Source organism: Coptis chinensis, chromosome 8, assembly GCF_015680905.1.
Source record: "Coptis chinensis isolate HL-2020 chromosome 8, ASM1568090v1, whole genome shotgun sequence".
Classification (NCBI taxonomy): domain Eukaryota; kingdom Viridiplantae; phylum Streptophyta; class Magnoliopsida; order Ranunculales; family Ranunculaceae; genus Coptis; species Coptis chinensis.
The window spans coordinates 26,480,345-26,501,467 of record NC_141463.1 but is presented as its reverse complement, the minus strand read 5'-3'; the positions used below and the strand labels follow the sequence as shown (position 1 = coordinate 26,501,467).

Here is a 21,123-nt window from a genome sequence, read left to right as displayed (position 1 = left end):
TAAATTGTTGATTTTGACCAAATATTGTTGATTTTGACCGATATATTGATAATATTTCCAATATAATCGACGATATTTTCGATATATCGACATACAAAACAAAATTTTAACTAGTCAACAAAAAAAAATATCTCCAATATATATCGGTTTTTTGATACACCGAAATATTCACCGAATTCGATATTTTGGGCCTTGGTTTTTATGTTTGCTTCTCTATGTTGTTAGGGAGAACAATTTGAGAAGTTGACTTGTTGTTCTAACATTGTCTTGACTTGTTTTGGGATTCGCTGAACCGTAGATTCATCAATAGTGGTTTTACCAATCAATTGTTATTGCTAGTTTTGTACTAAAAAATTCATGCTAATAACAACCTGCAACAGTAGACTACGTACATTTACCAATTCTATATGACAAAGAAGGGTGCTATGGGGGCTGCAGGCCCCAATGGTCCAAAAATTTTCTCAGGTTTCACTGTGTTTGTGACATAGCGAATCTAAATGTTTATAAAGTGTGAGTCGTTTAATAGTGTGGATCAAGAATGTTGTATCATTATTGAAGTCAATAAATGCAGCTGGACTTTTTTAGTCGAATTTCTAATGGGTAGGTTTCAGTTGGGCTTGGGGGGAAATGCCGTGTGGCACGGGCAAAATCTAGTTAATAACAAAGAACGTCTCCTTGCAGAAAAAGTGACAGAGACAGAAGAAAGCCCATCCGTCCCCATATTTTCCATTCCATGCATAGTATAAAACAAATTATGAGTTTCAGGAGACCGTACTAATACATCTACTGATCTACCCATGCCAATAGGTTGATTGGCAAAATAAGACAAAACTAGTAAGAATATTCTATGTCAATAAGTCACTTAATATTTATACACACTAATGACTATTGTATAGTTTTGTATATTACAGCACAATTATTTATGTTCTAAATTGTCTATTTTCAATTCAATTCAAATCACCTGTGGTTCCCCCGGCACTCAGTTGTGAAAGTATCTTTTTTGAATCAAAGTTAACAACAAATATCTAAAATTCGTCTATATAAACAAGGACCAGGAATGTGCATACTCATTCAATTACTTCAATCCTACAAGTCTACAACTCTCAAACACCCCAATAGCTAGTAGTCATGGCTTCTTCACTCAAATGGCAATGCATGAGTTTGGCGTTGATCATTTTGGCTATCTATTCACCTCAAGCTACTTCGCGTAACCTCCAAGAACTATCTATGGAAGATAGGCATGAGCAATGGATGACCAATTATGGACGAGTCTACAAGGACACTGTTGAGAAAGAGATGTGCTTCCAGATATTCAAAACCAACGTCGAGTACATTGATACTTTTAACAAAGTTGGTGATCGAACCTACGTGCTAAGTGTCAATGGCTTTGCTGACCAAACCAATGAGGAGTTTGTAGCATCTCGAAATGGATACAAGAAGTCCCCCTGAACGAAAGTCGGGGACATCTTTCAGGTACGAAAATGCTGCAGTAGTTCCATCTAGCATGGATTGGAGAAAGAAAGGAGCTGTTACACCTACCAAGGACCAGGCCAATGCGGTAAATACGAAAATGTTACAGCAGTTCCATCTAGCATAGACTAATATAGTTGCTTTTGGCTATTAAATAGACATCACCATCTAGTTGTTTGCTAACAATTTTTTGTTGTCAAAATAATACACAAAACTGCAGGAAGTTGTTGGGCATTCTCTACAGTAGCTTCTATGGAAGGTATAACCCAACTCTCAACTGGTAAGTTGATATCTTTGTCTGAGCAAGAGCTCGTTGATTGCGACATAAACGGTGAGGATCAAGGCTGTGAAGGAGGTCTCATGGATGACGCCTTTGATTTCATTGTACAAAATCATGGTCTCGCTACTGAAGGTACCTACCCATACAAAGCTATTGATGGAACTTGCGATAAGAAGAAGGAAGCCTCCCATGCAGCCAATATCACTGGTATAACACCCCGTTTATTTTCTTTATTTTTCCCTATTTATTAGGATTTAAAAAGTAATAATAATATTAAAAAGAAAAATAAAATAAAAATAAAATAAGATAAGATAAAAATGTAGGAGAGTTAGAGGGGTTTGGTTACAACGGAACTCTCCCTTTTTTTTGGTATTTTTCTGGTTTTTGAAATACAAGAGAAAAACAGAGAGAGACGTACAAGAAAAAAAAAAAAAGATAAGGAGTGTTTACTGCAGGAGAGTGCTTGAGTGAGAGAGACAGAGATAAAAGTTGGAGGAAGAATGAATAAGCTAAGGAATATTGGCGCGACGGTTTTTCCAGTTTTCTCTAGTAGATACAATCTCAAGTTTTGTGATATCAGTGACTAGTCTAAACCTTTTTTTTTTTTTTTTTTTTGATTTATTAATTGTTTTCTTTAGTGCATTAAATATTTGCCTCTCAAACTTCTAGAGCCAAGTAAATTTGTTTCGTGTGTGTGCCTGTTTGCTTGGTCTGCGATGTCTAATTGAGTTAAAGCAGTTAGTCATATCCTGGTTTCTGTCCTGGTTTTTGTGTGTGTGGGTTGGTGTAAAAATATTTATAGACTGTAGTTATCTCCACACATTTATATTAAACAGAGATAATTTATTAGCTGATAGTAAGTCATGGACTTAATAGTGAACTTGATTAGCCTCATGATATGATTATATACTATGCTTAGTAACTTGGTTGTTAGATAACAGTATTAACTTGTTACATGAGTTTCTATATTGGATTGTAAACAAGTTCGTGAAAGAGTGCAAGGCGTAGACAAGTAAATATAAGTAGTTTCTCTTTTAATGCCTCTCCCAACATTTTCTGAAGCACCTAGTTCCATTTTGGGTTTATCATCCTCTGGGGGATTGGACACAGATGTTTGGCATGAATCTCAGTTTAGAAATATCCCTTCTACCTATTTCCTTTCACCTATTCCTTGCCCGGATATAGTCTTGGCGTGCCTTAGATGTCTTAGCACTGGTCTGTTTTCGAGCTAAATTTTGGTTTAGTTAGATTTTGAACTAGTTTTATTTTAAAACACAAAAAAGTAAGTTCTGGAAGTCTTCTTTCCAACCCAATCGACCTCGTTGCATTCCGAGGTTTGTGGATATGGTTACGGTGTTCGGAAGTTGGCATGCCAGAATTTTCTGATTTCAGAAATCCGGTCTGTGTCTGGTTTGGAATCGAGTTTTCACATAGTTAGGGTCAGATTCAAACTTTCGCCAAAACATGAAAAAATAAGTTTTATGTGTCTGCTTTCCAACCCAATTGGCCTCGTCGAATTCCGAGGTCTGTGGTGATAGATATAAGGTCTGGAAGTTTGGTTGACAGAAAACAGTGCGTCAGAAATCAGTTTCTGCGCACTTTGTTCAAGTCCAGTTTTAAAATAGTTAGGGTGAGAGTTAGAATTTTTATAAAACATAAAAAAATAAGATTTGGAAGTCTTCTTTCTATTCCAATTGGCCTCATCGCATTCCAAGGCCCGTGGAATTAATTATGGTGTTTGGAAGTTTGACTGGCAGAAAACAGTGCATCAGAAATCAGTTTTTGCGCACTGTGTTCGAGCTTAGTTACCGAACGTTTAGAATGAGATTGGGTATTTTTATAAAACATAATAAAGTAAGTTTTGTGTGTCAGCTTTTCAACCCAAAAAGCCTCGATGCGTTTAGATACCTATGGAGAGAGTTGTGTATTCGGAAGATAGTCCGTCAGAAGTCTAGTTTGGTGAATATTAGGATTTTTACCGTTTTCAACTTAAGTTTTCTTCTAGATGGGCTGAAGTTGGGACTTCGAGTTCTACATGAAAAAGTATGTCTACATACCCTAGTTTCTAAATAATTAAGTTACATGTCATTTGGATGAATGTAGAAAAATTATAGCATTGACTATGTGGCTGGTAAGAACTACGAAGGCTTGATTCCAATCTTGAAAGATTTGGATATGTAGGCAGCTTTGAGCAAAAGTGCAGCCACTACACTACACTACATCTATAATATATATATTAGTTTGTGTGATAACTATATAATTGTGTTAGAAATTACTGTTGATTTGAGACTACATAAATATATATGTGTGAAATGGAAGTTATATATGAATATAGACTCTAATATATGTGGATCTGTTTTGGACATTAGCGTGTGTGGACTTGAATTTGGGCTAATGAACTATTTGTTTACAATATTGTGTATATGAGTGTGGTTATGTAAATTGTATTTGTTTGATTACAAGTCTGTTTACATTCAATGATATTTAAGTGCTTGATTTGCCTTGACGCGCGAAAATGACTCTCTGCATGTGTGGTATGTTTCGACATGAGTAATGCTAGTATAATTATAAGTGCTAATAATGTTTTAATGTGTCGCCCACATCTTTAGAACTCTCCACGCCTCAGGATTTGGTAATGAGATATTATGACTTGTGATGTCATGTAATAGATGGGTATTCATTGAATGTGTCATGAATGACCCAATAGTTTGGACTGCCCTAGAGAGGAACTAAGACATTCGCCTTGCGGGTTGGTCGTATTCCTTGAATGTACAGGAATGTAGGTTTGGGTATTCCTTGAATGTGGCGGGAATGACTCAGGGCATTCATTAAATGTGCCATGAATGACCCGTTAGTGTTATGATGGGTATTCCTTGAGTGTGGCGGGAATGACCCAAGGTATTCATTGAATGTGCCATGAATGACTTAAGATTTTATGGCCAAAGAGGCTGTGATTATGTGTATGGAAAGCCCAGAGATGGCTGTGATATAGTGATACTCGGTGGGAGAGAGTCACACGTGTATGTGTGATTTGGCAAATGTGTGGAGTGCAAATCGTGGAGTAGGAACTAAAGGTTGGGTTGAGTCTGTTTATAAATGAGTCAACAAGATAATTAATAAGCAAAGTGAAATATTGATTTTTCGTATGAGTGAGTTAGTGCCTATGAATATTTATGTATTATGATGTATATACTTTCTTACAAAGAAATATATAGGTAGTTTGTATGAGGTTTATGGATGTGAAGTGTGACTGGGAATAATATTATTGAATGCTTGTGATCTTTTCTGTGATTGTGGAATGACTCTAAAATGATATGTTATTATGAAAGCATTAATGACTTGTAATAGTCTGAGATATATAGTTATGTACTTAGAAATTTTATGACGTAATGATGTCATGTGAATGACTGCCCTTGATATAGGTGGTACGATAAGTAGTATTCCCCGAATATGCGAGACGAACTATGTTGTATTAATTAGACTTTAATGTCTTAAATGAGGTTTGATTATGAATGAAAATTTGACTAGCTGAGATAAATCCTTTTATAGTGCTGTCTAACTCTGTTTTTGCAGGAGGGTAGGATCTGTTAATCTTTTATGCAGAGACGTAAATATCCTACCCTGAGACGTCGTGCTGGCTTAAAGGTAATGTGTATCAAACCAATATTTAATTAAGTTATCATATGTTTATGTAATAAGTGGTATATCTATTGTGAGTTATCTTGGAAATGTATATTGGGATTGAAATCTTACTTGGGAAGAAACTACACGCCGTTTTGAAAAACGGAACTATATTGTCTTCCAAGTTGAAATGGTTGGTAATGTTATATTTATTAATTTGAAAGATTATTATATATATTTTGTTGTTAGTCTACTCATACCAGCAAATTCAATTTGCTGACCCATGTTTGCTTTGTTTGCAACGTGGGTGTGTTATTGGGAACATAGATGGTGGAATGTAGGGGATGAAGACGCTTGATTGTGATTCGCTCTTGGAGTTTTATTGGTATAAGTTTTATGAAGTATAAAGTCTTGATTTGAAACAGATGTAATAGAGTGGTTTAGTAAATTCTTGAATTTGTATATTAAGAGTTGTTCGTTTGGTTTTAATTTGATAACATATTTTAATATCGTGGTTGATAATGGGTTATTAGGGTTTTGTTTCATCCTGGATTTTCAGAAGATAGAATAGGGTGTGAATAATTCTCTATTTTTAATTTTCTGAAAATTTGGGGTGTGACAACTGGTCATGAAGATGTGCCAGCCAACGATGAGAAAGCTCTGTTAAAGGCAGTTGCAAACCAACCTATTGCCGTAGCCATTGATGCCAGTGGATCAGACTTCCAGTTCTACTCAAGTGGTGTATTCAAAGGAGAGTGTGGTACCCAATTGGACCATGGTGTCACAACAGTTGGTTATGGAACAACTAGCGATGGTACCAAATATTGGTTGGTGAAGAACTCTTGGGGGACTTCATAGGGTGAGAATGGATACATAAGAATGCAATGTGATATTGGTGCTGCAGACGGTATCTGCGGTATTGCCATGATGGCGTCCTACCCAACTGCCTAAAAAGAATACCTTCGTTCCTCTATGCTTAAATTGTAACTATATGTATCTTGCTTTTTATGTGTAATTTAAGGTGTGTGTAAATTAAAAGATGTTTGTGTATGTAAATTGGTTTAATCACCACCCAAAGTACTACCGAAATGGAAATGCACTTTCTTTTTTGTTCTCGGCTTTAGGCTGAGTCCAATAGCTCCCTATCCCTTTAAAAGTAGAGCTAAAGTCAACATATTTTACTCTCTATCATTAATTCTCTCTGCATATATACAAAGGATTTTACTCTCTATCCTTATTTTACTCTCTCTATATGTAGAAGTATCCTAATTTTAAAATAGAGTAAAAAATAAAATCCTTTGGATAGAAAATAAAATAAGGATAGAGAGTAAAATCCTTTGTATATATGCAGAGAGAATTAATGATAGAGAGTAAAATATGTTGACTTTAGCTCTATTTTTAAGAGAAAATTAATGAGAAAGAGTAAAATCTGTCGACTTTAGATTTATTTTTAAGGGACGGGAGTCATCGATAGTGTCAATATTTCGTTGCATGCCAAATTTCAAAAATCAATATTCCATTGTTATCGAAATATATAGTCTGCCTCTCTTCAACCAAAATGACCAATATAACCCTTCCCCATCTTCTACATATATTCAACTCGCGCCACTAGTTGAAAAAAACAACAACAATGGCGTCTTTAAGTTTAATAACTACATCTGGGCTACTCCAAAACCCATTAATTTCCAACACCCAAACCTCCAAATCTTATAAAAATACAATCTTTATTACATTTAAAGGCCATAGAACCAACGACTCAAAAAAACAAGCTTCTTTGAAAGTTGCTTTTAAGACAAATGCAACTGGTGGTTTATATTCTGCTGAAACATTTGAGCTGAGTGCAAAGAACGTTGACTTTGTCCTTGAAGATGTTCGTCCATATTTGATTAGTGATGGTGGGAATGTTGATGTTGTTTCTGTTGACGATGGAATCATTTCTCTTAAACTTCAAGGTCTGTATGTTTTTTTTGTTGGGGTGTTTTTATTTCTCATTATCTGAATTGCTTTTCCTGGTTTGTTTAAATTGAGAGATTTAGGATTCATGTCTCGTATTATCGTATCGGAGTTCTGTTGATGCCTTTTTTGACTTCTCAAGACCTAGATAGTTAATGATGAATCCTTTTATTTCCCATGTTAGGGCATCACCAATGGGGCCCTCTATCTTCAAATTTGAGGGACAAAATACAAAAAAATGGGCTTCCAATGCAATCCCCAAATGGACCTCTATAGTTACGCTGGAAGCACAAATTTAGAACTTGTTCTTGTAGAGACTTGAACATGCAACCTGCCTATCCCCAAACTTCTCCAAGTACCGTACACTACCACCAGTCCAATGTCACTTAGACCGATTTTACTCTTGGTTTTAGAGGTCGTCACTATAGAACCTCCATTTAGAGGTCATTCAAATCATGTTTCTCCTTTAGCCTAACCCTTAAAATGCTGACGTAGCCCTCTATTTTGAGGTCTTGCAAGGAGAAATGTGATACGAAGGACTTCTAAATGAGGGGTGCTACAACGCAATCTTTAAAATCAAGAATTAAGTCCTGAGATGTTTAACAATCCAAGAGGTGTTGGACTGGTGGTAATGGTCGCGATCTGGATTAGCTTGGGGAATGGTAAGTTGCATATTCGAGTCTCCCAAAGAACAAAGTTTTAAAATTATGATTTTAGTGTTTTATATCATAAACAATTTTCAAAAATTGCAAATTGTTTGGGTGAGGGCTCTAACCCAGGCTGTGCAGTTTAAGCGCTAATCGGGAGCAAGTCGCTCCAAGAGCTTATAGCGATTAATCGGATTAATCGGAATTAATCGCCTTAGTTAACCTATAATACATATGTCACATATAAGTGATATAACAATCTAAAACAAAATAAAGTAAAAAAACTACAAGCCTGAGTGTGGAGTGCTAGCTGGCCTAAGAGTTTTCTTTGGTGGTTTTTCACTTTTTACGGTTTTGATTATTTTTCCTCGGTGAAGCGAACCGTTTTCAATATATAAATTCGTGGGCTTTTTTGTAGACTTAAATTATAAAAAAAAAAAAAAAAACCTGTAAACCTATTAATCGGCTTTTTTTTAATATCGATTTTCTGATTAATTGCTGATTAAGTGGAAGAAATCGCCTGTTTTATGGCACCCGCTCAGACCTCTAAATTTTTTCTTGATCGGATCGGTCGAGGGGCACATAGCGTTTATGCGTTGATTAATAGGTGCTTAAACTACCCAGTTACCCAGGATATTGGCCATCTTAAGTACGCCCTTGACCAACTACGCTGGTTTCTAGTCCAAGTCAGTTGAAATCCTGTGCTATTAAATCGGCGAGTACTCGCCGAGTAATTGATGAGTACTCTCTACTCGGTACCTAGCCGATCCGACTAACATATTACTCCCCATGACTGATCGGGGTCCAAAAATTGCGTAATTGGCCGAGTTGCCGATTAATAAGGGATCGGGATCGGACAGTCGTGTGGAAATTGGGCTAGTGGATTTCACTAACATGTAGTGAAAAAAACAAAGAGAAAAAATAGCAACAGGTCGTGAAACTTGAGTAAAGAAGAAAGAAGCATAGAGAAGAAAGAAGAAAAAAACTCTGAAGATCATAAAAACTTGCCAGGTAAGTCTGAAAATTCTCTTTCTTCTTCAATCTACCTCTACTTCTACTTCTTCTTCTCCTTCTTCTTTTACTTCTAATTCCCCTTCAATTTCTTCTTCTGATTCCCCTTCAGTCTTTATTCCCTTCTCTTTTCTGGTTCGGTCTAGAATCTAGAGTTAAACATCTCCTCCTCCTCCTTTTTGGTTCGGTTTGGAATTCAGACTCCATTTTGTTTTTCTTTCTTACAAGGGTTATATGGACCAACCCCATTTGACCAAAATTGACCCAACATAGCGGACACTGGTCGATCCATATTTCCAAAAATTAGACCACTTTCATTGAAATTTCAACTAATTTCAGCCTTTTTATGAAATTTTGACCAATATCACAACAGCATTCCGAAATTTTGAAAATTTGAATGAAGTAAATGAATAGATCTTTGAAGAAATTACAATGAATAGATCTTTGAAGAAATTATAATCTTTTCAATTCAATAGCATTACGAGTTTACAACACTAGTTTTGGCAACACATTCTTTCAATAACTCTATGTGCCTATGTCCACAATGTGTCTACAACTCTTCAAGTGCTGTGCAAATAAGAAAAAACAAGTGATTAGTAATGTGCAATTAATTAGCTGATAAGGGTAATAGTTATTAATTTGTTATATTAGGTTAGTATTTCAATGTTAATTACATTTAACAGGTATTTATAAAAGAATATAGTGTTATGAAAAATTGCCCGAGTAATCCTGATTACTCCCCGACCTACTAGACCTACTCGCTATTCGTTCCTCCACCGAGTAGCGGTTTAAAAAATCGCCCGAGTAATCCCGATTAATCCCCGACCGAGTAGGTCCACTTGCTACTCGCACCTCCACCGAGTAGCGACCGAGTAACGATTTAACTGCCCAGTTGAAATCTATATGGGTATATTTCTTCTTATTTTGCAAAACGGTCTAGGTCTTTCAAAATTGTGATAGAAATGAAGATCATTTTCAAGGATGATAATTATAGAGGTCCATATAGAAATTGCATTGGAGGCCCATTTTTGTATTTGGTCCATCAATTTTGAAAATAGAGGGCCATATAAAGGCCAATTGGTGATGCCCTTAGGTTCTCCAGAATTTTGTAAACCAAGCTAACAACAATTTTATGTCACCTAATTTTTCCCCGTATGGATTTTCGGTCCCCAAAATCCCCTGTTCATGCTCCCAAGTCTAAGTCTAGTCATAGTTTTCTAGTTAAATTAGGATGGTCATCATCTAAGTTAGACCTATCCTATATTTCGACTATCTTGAGATATCTCAATTTGGTTACTAGATCATCCTTCTTCTCCAAATTCACTTTATGTAGTTTGATAGTCTTCATTTCCAAATGATTTTCGTAGTAGTCTTAGAGCATCATCAACACGCTGCTATTTTTTATTGCCAATGTGACAAATAACAATTTTTCTAACAATTTCGTTCACTAACGCGATGCTAAATAGTTGTTTTTATCTCAGCAATTGTTAAATTCTAGACCAAAATACTTAGAAATTTAGCAGCGACTTGCACGCGACAAGTTTAGCGTCTAGATATTGGACGGGTCAATATAGCGTCTAGATATTAAAATGGATGGATTTTGTACCGTTGGCCTAACAAATATATTTAGATCCATTGGACTTGTGGCACACACACACACATATATATATATTGCATTAGTGCCTCACTCAATTTTCACCAATTCACTCATCTTTCTTATTTCATTCTTCAACAAAATGACTTTACAAAATATAGAGCGTTATTCTCGTCCGAGACGTAGTTTGCATTTTATCCTTGTTGAAGATGAATTATTGTGTTGAGCACATATGTTTGTAATTGTTAGAACGGAGCGTGCTGTTGTATTGTCAAATTATAGACCTGGACAAGTTCTTTGGGATAGATTTTGTGAAATGTTCAAATACAATGACAATCGTGGAGATAGAACGTGTAAAACCTTATTGGACCGATGTTTGAAGATTTGTAAAAATTGTAATAAATATCTTAAATTGGAGCGTGCACTTAAGATTGTTAGTGCTCTAAGTAGTAATGAATAGCGAATGAAATATATGTTTTTAGAAACTAAAGAGTAAAATTTGTTCATGAACGTTGTTTGGAAATTCTTGGAGATGTAGTTGAGTGGTACTAGTAGATGTTTTAACGTTGAAATTTATTTAAGTTTTATTTTGTAATCTATTTTTATTGTTTAAGTGTATGTTTTTGAATGGTAGATGATAATATTTGATGGACAATCATCAATATCACATTTTAGAAGTTTGTTCTCCAATATTCCATCATAATTGTATTCTATGACCACTATCATTATGCCGTTGTATTCAGGTTTTGTGTATTTGATGTTAATGTATGGATATGAACTAGCATAATGACCAACTTTCTTACACCATTGACAAGTCTTAGGTGTAGAAATCATGACAATATTTGATCCGCCTGTATTGGTAGTCAAGTTGAGATAGAAATTAAAGTCGAGAGATTATAGAATGAAAATGAGAAGAAGTTGAAGTGAGGAATGAAAATGACTTTGAATATATATAGGCAAAGACCCAGCGGATAAAAATAGATCCGTTGAGAATAATGCCAACGGGTAAAAATAGATCCGTTGAGAATAATGACGTATAGAAATATAATACCGTCGTATAATAATATAACGATGTATAATAATTTAACGTATAAAAATATAATTATGTATAAATATATAATAAAGTATAATAATATAATGATGTATAATGCATAAAAAATTTTTGACATAGCCTCATTTGTTTAATCGACATAATTCATATACCTAAACCTGTTAAAATTCTCGAAAACAACAACAACAAACCAAGATAATTATTACAAAATATCTATGTGTCATTAACATTATGGAGCACTGCCTCGACTGATATGGTTATTCCCTCTCCGTCCTCGCCCTTTCCCTCTCTTAGAAGCGTTGTCTTGCTGCATGATATCAATAGCTACCCTCTGAAACATCAACACAATGTATGTAATTAAAATTTAAAATTTGAGTTATAAAATAAATATTTGAAAATGTAAAATATATAATTAATAAAATTACCAAGGCTTCCACTTGGTTTGTTAAATCTGCTATCGTCTGGTCATGTTTATGAAGTTGTTGCTTAGCGTGTGCTCTTTCAGCTCGTTCATGGTCCAAATACCCATAAGATTGTTGAGTTTGGTCAATTAAACCAACTTGAAGCCCCTGGTTGAGTAAGATTTCATTTGTTAAACGACCACACAATGTTTCTTGCATTGTGTCAATATTTTATCTAAGTTAAATCTATATAGTGCGTTGAAATTAACATAATGAAATATAAATATATTTCATTAAGTTGTTGGAAGTCAGGTACAAGCCTAGACAAGATGCTGTCGTCCGGACACTCAAAAGAGATTGTGCTCTCCATTCCCCAGGAACTAACAATGCGGTAGGACCATGCGTCATATGGATCACTAGGTAGGGGTGCATGATAACCATTTTATACTCCGGATGTTCTGTTGGAACTTGCAGGTTCTGGGAATTCGACGTCTCCCCTAAAACGCTGACTAGTTGCCACATCTATGTTTGCACCTCTATAAAGTGGACCAGTAGATAGGCTTCCCCTAGAAACTTTCCGCCAATAAGTTTCATATTCGAGAGTGGAGTTCACATCATCATAATCAGTAAAACTCGACCATACATTCGCAACGCGATACCGCTCAATCAAAGAGGTAGGCATAGTCATAGCATGCATGTCTGTGGGTAAGGGAGCAAGAACATATCTAAATCCAACGGTTTGCATGGTCACTTTATCTCCAAAGAACCAAGCACACATATCAGGGTTTTTTAGTATGAATCTCGTTAACAACATGATCAAACTCAGCTAAAAGATATATCTATGCTCATATCGAGAACCTTGACCACGGACTCCAAACAATAGATCTTACATTTTTAGTTTTTAATTGGCTCCTAGCAGCTTGGAGATCATTATGGACCTCTTTTTTTACTCTAGCGTGACCTTCAGCAGCCCATTTCTGTAGGCGAGGCCATAAGTTTTTATCCCAATCATTTCTCAGTATAGGGTTTAAACATGCGAAATACTCGTACCACCATTACTGAAATAATCAACTGAAGTGTATTTTAACTTAAATTATGTAATATTTAACTAACAAAATAAAATCTTATATCTTAAAAACTTAAATCCTCTTACTTGTAGTATCCACGTAATCCTGTTGCATTGCTTTCCCATTTCATTTGTCTGGACAAACAAATCAAACCCAATATATAGATGTGCCATGAAAGCGCCACCCCCGTCAAAATCATCCAAATTATTAAGGTCTACTAAATACGCTAACCAACCAACCCGAACCCTAGATTTTCCAATCGTAAAACCCACTTGGCCCAAAAAATATAACAGAAAACCCTTGACAAACTCATCCTCTGCCTCTGAGTTTGGCTCCAAGTATAAAGCGTCAATTTGATGTTCCAGACAATAATCCTCATCTAATTGGTACATTTATATTTCTCCGAAGGTCGGGTTCAAAATGTATCTATTACCAATATTTTATAATACAAGCTCACCATCAAAATCAAACAACGAAGATAGTATAGTCATCAACCTTCCCATATTCTCTTCAATACTGGAATCAAACAAAACGGGCTTCTTCTCGCTCACACTTTAACCCGTCAATATTGAAAAGTCAAGTAGCATGATACCAAGCTCAGCACATGGAAGGTGCGTGGTGTGCCACTATCGCTCTGCCAATGCAAATATGATTGGACGATCAGTTCGAATGCTCGAACATGATATCAGAGGACCAAAAGGCGTTTGCAATATTTGTTCTCTAACGTGCGTTATATCGTCTTGTTTTTCCTTTAAGTGTCTCCAAAAGTCTTTAACGCTTGGCATTGCACATCTCCATTTGGTGCTATTCATTTTCTACATGTTAAGACATTTAATCAAACAATTAGTATACGATATATTCTAAACACGATTTTAAATAAAAATCAATCGAACAACGTTCATAAACTCATACTTACTCCTTCATTACTATATAAACACGAGACATGGTTATTCAGATCGGTAGCTAACGACGGATGATCCACAATATTCATTCTCAGTAGAAATTGGAAATAATTTTTGGTATAAATTCACCCTCGTTTTCTCGAGAATTTGAACTCCACGACCCACGCAAAAGACTCCTTTTACATCCAGCTCGACAATGATGGTCCATTGCAAAAAACAAAATTAAATTTGGTACAAAAACGAGGTTTTATGAGGTGATTGAAATGAGGGGATTTGTTTATGTCGTCTGTTAAGAGTTTACTTCAATCACCTCATCAAACCTCGGTTTTATACCAAATTTCATTCCATTTTTTGCAATAGATCACCATCGTCGAACTAGACGTAAGAGGAGTCTTTTGTATGGATTGGGGAGTTCAAATCCTCAAGAAAACGAGGGTTAAAATGATTTTCAATTTCCACCGAAAATGAGCGATCATCTGTCGTTGGCTATCGATCCGAATAACCATGTCTCGTGTTTATATAATAATGGAGTAAGTATGAGTTTATGAATGTTCGATTGATTTTTATTTAAAATCGTATGTAGAATATATTGTATACTAACTGTTTGATTAAATGGCTCATCGTGTAGAAAATGAATAACATCAAATGGAGATGTGCAATGCCAAGCGTTAAAAAAAATTTGGAGACATCTAGAGGAAAGACAAGATGATATGGCACATGTTAGAGAACGAATATTGTAAACGTTCAAGCATTTGGACTGATTGTCCAATCATATTTGCATTGGCAAGGTGATGGTGGCACACCACGCACATTTTTCACCTTCTATGTGTTGAGCTTGATATCACGCCACTTGACTTTTCAATGTTGACGGGTTTAAGTGTGGGCGAGAAAAAACTTGTTTTGTTTGATTCAAGTATTGAAGAAAATATGAGAAGGTTGAAGACTCTACTGCTTTCGTTGTTTGATTTTGATGGTGTGCTTGTACCAGAGAATATTGATGGTAGATACATTTTGAACCCGGCCTTCGGAGAAATATACATGTACCGATTAGATGAGGATTATTGTCTGGAACATCAAATTGACGCCCTATGCTTGGAGCCAAACTCAAATGCGGAGGATGAGTTTGTTATATTTTTTGGGCTAAGTGGGTTTCACGACTGGAAAATCTGGGGTTCGGGCTGGTTAGTTAGCGTCTTTGGTAGACCTTGATAACTTGGATGATTTTGAAGCGAGTGGTGCTTTCATGGCACATCTGTATATTGGGCTTGATTTGTTTGTCCAGAGAAATGAAATGGGAAAACAATGCAACGGGATTACATGGATACTATAGGGTAAGAGAATTTAAGTTTTAAGATATAAGATTTTATTTTGTTAGTTAAATATTATATAATTTAAGTTAAAATACACTTTCATTTTATTATTTTAGTACTGGTGTATTTCGCTTGTTTAAACTTTATACTGAGAAGTGATTGGGATAAAAACTTATGGCCTTGCCCACAGGGATGGACTGTTGAGGGTCACGCTAGAGTAAAAAAGGAGGCTCATAATGATCTCCAAGTTACTAGGAGCCAGTTAGAAACTAAAAGTGTGAGATCTATTGTTTGGAGTCTGTGGCAAGGTTCTCGATATGAGCATACACATTTTTTAGCAGAGTTCGATCATGTCATTAACAAGGTTCATACTAAAAGCCCCTGATATATGTGTTTGGTTCCTTGGAGATAGGGTGACTATGCAGACCGTTGGATTTAGATATGTTCCTTCTCCCCCACCCACGGACATGAGTGTTATGACTATGCCCACTTCTTTGATTGAGTGGTATCGCGTTGCGAATGCATGGCCGAGTTTTACTGATTATGATGATGTGAACTCCACTCTCGAATATGAAACTTATTGGCGGAAAGTTTCTAAGGGAAGCCTATCTACCGGTCCATTTTATAGAAGTGCAGACATAGATGTGCCAAACTAGTTAGCGTTTTAGACGAGACGTCGAATTCCCAGAACCTGCAAGTTCCAGCAGAACATCCGGAGTATATCATGGTTATCATGCACCCATACTTAGTGATCCATATGACGCATGGTCATACCGCGTTGTTAGTTCCCGAGGAATGGAGAGCACTATCTTTTTTGAGCGTCCGGACAACAGTATCTTGCCTGGGATTGTACTTGACTTCCAACAGCTTAATGAAGTATATTTATATTTCATTATGTTAATTTCAACGTACTATATAGATTTAACTTAGATAAAATATTGACACAATGTAGGAAACATTGCGTGGTCACTTAGCAAAACCAGGGGCTTCGAGTTGGTTTAATTGACCAAACTCAACAGTACTATGGGTATTTAGACCATGAAAGAGCACACGCTAAGCAACAACTTCATGAACGTGACCAAACGATAGAAGATTTAACAAACCAAGTAGAAGCCTTGATAATTTTATTAATTATATATTTTACATTTTCAAATATTTATGTTATAACTCAAATATAAGATTTTAATTACATGCATTGCATGGATATTTCAGAGAGTAGCTACTGATATCATGCAGCAAGACAATGCTCCTAAGAGAGCGAGGACGGAGAGGGAATAACTATAGCAATCAGGGCATTGCTCTATAGTGTTAATGGCACATAGATATATTATAATAATTATATTGGTTTGTTGTTGTTGTTTCCAAGGATTTTAACAGGTTTAGGTATTTGACTTATGTAGATTAAACAAAGGAGGCTATGCCTATTTTTTCTTATACATTATACGTCATAATATTATACGACGGTATTTATTTCTGTACGTCATTATTCTCAATAGATCTATTTCTATCCATTGACATGATTCTCAATAGATCTATTTTTATCTTTAAAGTCATTTTCATTCTTTAGTTTATTTTCTCATTTTTATTCTATAATATTTCTCGACTTCAATTTCTATCTCAACTTGACTACCAATATGGGTGAATCAAATATTGTCATAATTTCTACGCCTAAGACTTGTCAATGGTGTAAGGAACTTGGTCATTATCCTAGTTCATGTCCATACATTAATATCAAATGCCCTAAACCTGAATGCAACGGCGTGATGATAGTGGTAATAGGATACAATGATGATGGAAAATTGGAGGACAAACTTCTAAAGTGTGATGTTGATGATTGTCCCTCAAATATCATCATCTATCATTCAAAAATATACACTTAAACGATAAAAATAGATTACAAAATAAAACTTAAATAAATTTCAACGTTAAAATATCTACTAATACCACTCAACTACATCTCCAAAAATTTCCAAACAACGTTCATGAACAAATTCTACTCAGTTTCTAGAAACATATGTTTTCTTCGCTCTTCATTGCTACTTAGAGCACCAACAATCTTAAGTGCACGCTCCAATTTAAAATATTTATTACAATTCTTACAAATTCTCAAAAATCGGTCTAATAAGGCTTTACATGTTCTATCTCTACGATTGTCATTGTGTATGGATATTTCACAATTTCTATCCCAAAGAACTCGTCTAGGTCCATAATTTGACAATACAACAACACCCTCCATTCCAGCAATTACAAGCATATGTGCTCGACACAATAATTTATTTTCAGCAGGGATTAAATGCAAACTACGTCTCGGACGAGGATGACGCTCCATATTTTGTTAAAGAATGAAAGAAGAAAGATGAGTGAATTGGTGAAAATGGAGTGAGGCACTAATGCAATATATATATAGGCCACAAGTCCAATGGATCTAAATATATCCGTTGGGCCCAACGGTACAAAATCCAGCCGTTTTAATTTTTTATTAAAAAAAAATTGAAAAACTTCTGGACAGCAAAAGTTGACCCGTCCAATATCTGGACTGCTAAACTTGTCCCGTGCGAGTCGTTGCTTAAATTCCGAGTATTTTGGCCGAGAATTTAACAATTGCTGAGATAGAAACAGCTGTTTAGCATCGCGTTGGTGAACGAAATTGTTAGAAAAATTGCTACATGTCACATTGGCAATCAAAAATAGCAACGCGTTGATGATGCTCTTAGACTTTTAGCTCTCTATTATCTTCGCAGACATCCCACAATAGAGCTGGTAATATACCCCAGTGAAACAAGTTTATCTCGGTTGTTGGGGATGGATCTGGTTAAGTGTAATGTAAGACTGCCCTGTACAAGACGCTACAAGTAATGCTTGTTTTTCTTTTTTTATCAGACTTGGTATAATACAGGTTCTGTGTCAACTGGAAATTGGAAAATGAACTTAATACTTTACACATTTTGTGTAAGACATACTATGCTATTTCTATCTTTGGATTATTCAGTTGCTTTTGGGTTTAACCAATTTCCAGCCTTTCCTCTTTGGCTGATTGGATCATGTAATTGAAAAGCTTAATGTGGCGGGTTGTTCAAAAAAATGTCACAAACTTTCCTTATGTTATTAGCAATATGCCATTACCAAAACGAAGTTATGGTTGCTGAAAGAACCCATCCTCAAGAGTGATCTAGCCACATGCTTCAGTGCAAAGAATGTTACCTCATTTTCTTTAAGCAGTCTGCCTGCTTTAAATTTGCTATTATTAGGTTAGGGTCCTGTCGTTGTTATTGTTATTATTAGAACTTAATTCCCTAATCGCCGAAATCCTTTTTCCGCAAGTGGGACCTTGAGCCGAAGTTCCCAAGGCTTGACCAGTTGGCCACTAGACACCTTCGTTTAATTCAGTGGGTCCTGTCATTGTCCACTGAATCAAATTGAAGTTGAGGCTAAAACATTTTTACTCAATTTATTCTCTTCATTCTCTAGTTAATGCTTCTGTAGGAGTTCGTGTTGATTGGCTCTGTGTCTGTAGAGGATATTTCTTAGCCATCCATCTTTCTTACTGAAATGGTTGTGTATACAGACCCTATAACTTTAATCCATCAAATACTGTCTGTTAAAACTATTTAATCTCATGGTCAAGTTATATGAACTTGGAGATTGGATAGTTATTTTATAGTTTTTAACTATGTTACATGGACACGTCATATTCTAAAAATAATTCGTGTCGGATACGTATCCACGTGTCCGTGTCAGACACACACGAACACACATTTTATGTGATATACCTCATTTTTTATATTTCACTATGTCAGACACTTTGTACCCATGTCAACGCAACTTAGGTTTTTGGAAGAGGTATTTGAATAGGTCACACAAAAAGATCTTTTGGAGGTATGTGAAATTACCTTTATTGCAACAAGTCATGATGTACTTTTAAAGTCCACTGAACTTGATCAGACGTAATCAGCAGTGTTCCTTCGGAGTCTTCCATCCTATTTTGTTGAGTGCTCACGTAATCAGCAGTGTTAGTGCCTTTTGCACTTGATATGCATATGTATTTGCGTATGTAAACAAGAAACATACATTTCTATGGTGGCGATCTGGTCAACTATTCATCTTCTGAGAGAGTGCTCATGTATAGTAGCAAGTCTCATTTTCTATTAGTGACTCTAATTTGGTCTGGTGGTCAACAATTATTTTTGTTCTAAACCATACTGTCTAGGTAGGAATGTTACCTACTCTTAACTCTCTCTAGTCTAGAGTTTTAATATAAATCTGTTGGATCTATTGCTAGGACGCTCGTACTGTTTTACTGGCCTTCTAGAATGAAGCTAGGAGTTGTGCTGAATGAGGTGATTTTTTGAACATGATTGGGGTTACAAGCTTGCTGACTTTTAAAAGGCCTGTTGGTTATGTCCAAAATGCTATAAAAATTAAGTTCAACATCACAATTATTGTGCCCCCCTGTAAACGAAAGGGAACCTCTCTAGTCAAGTACTGATGTTCTTACCTATCCAGTTCTATGGACCTCTTGACTAGTTTGTCTTTTTTGTTGTCTAAATGTAGTATCAATATCAAGCAAAATGAGAATTTAGTACATTGGAATGGATTTTACAGGAGCATGTGGAAGCTGTCCTAGTTCAACAACTACTATGAAAATGGGGATTGAACGCGTGTTGAAGGAAAAATTTGGAGATGCTGTCAAGGATATTCGCCAAGTTTTTGATGAGCTAGAAAATGAAGTAACTGTTGAGGTTAAGTTTCCACTTCTTAAAATGTAGAAGAATACAACTTACTTTATGTAATATTAACACTAATTGAAACTGTTGGCTATTGCAGGCGGTCAATGGCCACCTTGATATACTAAGACCAGCCATCAAAAATTATGGTGGAAGTGTAGAAGTACTATCAATTGATGGTGGGGATTGCCATGTCAAATACGTTGGGCCTGACTCCATTGGATCAGGAATAAAGGCAGCTATAAAGGAGAAGTTCCCAGACATTGTGAATGTAGTGTTAACTAGCTAGATTGCAGACACAAAGTTGAGTTCATGTATTGCATATGTTGCTGTACAAAAAGTCAGATACAAAGGAGGCAATATCTTTTCTGTAATGCAATAAGTATTGTAAAGTCCATACTGGTGTACATTGTTACTTGTTTTTGGTACACATGCATCTGACAGTCGACTTGGTGTTGCACTGGTCATGAACCAGATAATTTAACATGTTACATAATTTTTTGGTTAATATCATCTACTTTATTTGCAAACTTTCCCCCCCTTTTTTTTTCAGGCCATCAGATTATTTGCCTCTCCAAATCCATCCAGTCCACTTGTAACAAGTGATGAGAAGTCCCAACTTTGACAAAGATTTACACTTCACTTCAACATAGAAGTAGGTTGTTCACTAAGTTTGCATTTAAGAATATCCTTTAATGTATGTCGAGAAAATTTTGAAATACTTTCGAATATGTTTGTAAAGGATAAGATTACATATTCCGAAGAGAACTGAATCAGTTACTGTGATATTAGTTTTTCCGGTGGACATGAGCATTTCCATTTGCTTCCGTCCCAAGTTCAAGAAAGAAAAAGAAAAACATTTTGCTGAGATTCAAAGGATGTTGGAGATACTGCCTGCTCCATGACCTGGCCTTCCAGGGGAACAGTAGATTACTGCGTACAATACAAAAGAGTAGCTTGAGAGATGAATAACAGTGCAAAAAACTTAGAGTCCAGTCATTCGGGATTAACCAACTGAACCCAGACAAGGTAGACGATAGTATGATGTTTAAGCTTAGCATTCAAGCATTGTCTATAATTAGAGCTTTGCCT

At 35.8% G+C, this 21,123-nt stretch overlaps 1 protein-coding gene and 1 pseudogene across 2 annotated transcripts; both read left to right on the top strand.

The window, feature by feature from the left end:
* Positions 1-1,092: 1,092 nt before the first annotated feature.
* Positions 1,093-6,481, top strand: LOC147480795 (senescence-specific cysteine protease SAG39-like; annotated as a pseudogene). Its single transcript, XR_015205690.1, has 3 exons — positions 1,093-1,558; positions 1,691-1,952; positions 5,992-6,481. The product of XR_015205690.1 is annotated as a senescence-specific cysteine protease SAG39-like (transcript).
* A 455-nt stretch (positions 6,482-6,936) lies between these two features.
* NFU1 (NFU domain protein 1) lies at positions 6,937-20,561 on the top strand. Its single transcript, XM_086577220.1, has 3 exons — positions 6,937-7,323; positions 19,910-20,046; positions 20,132-20,561. The coding sequence occupies exons 1-3, from the start codon at positions 7,002-7,004 to the stop codon at positions 20,318-20,320; spliced, it is 648 nt and encodes a 215-aa protein (XP_086433346.1). The 5' UTR covers positions 6,937-7,001; the 3' UTR covers positions 20,321-20,561.
* The last annotated feature ends 562 nt before the right edge of the window (positions 20,562-21,123 follow it).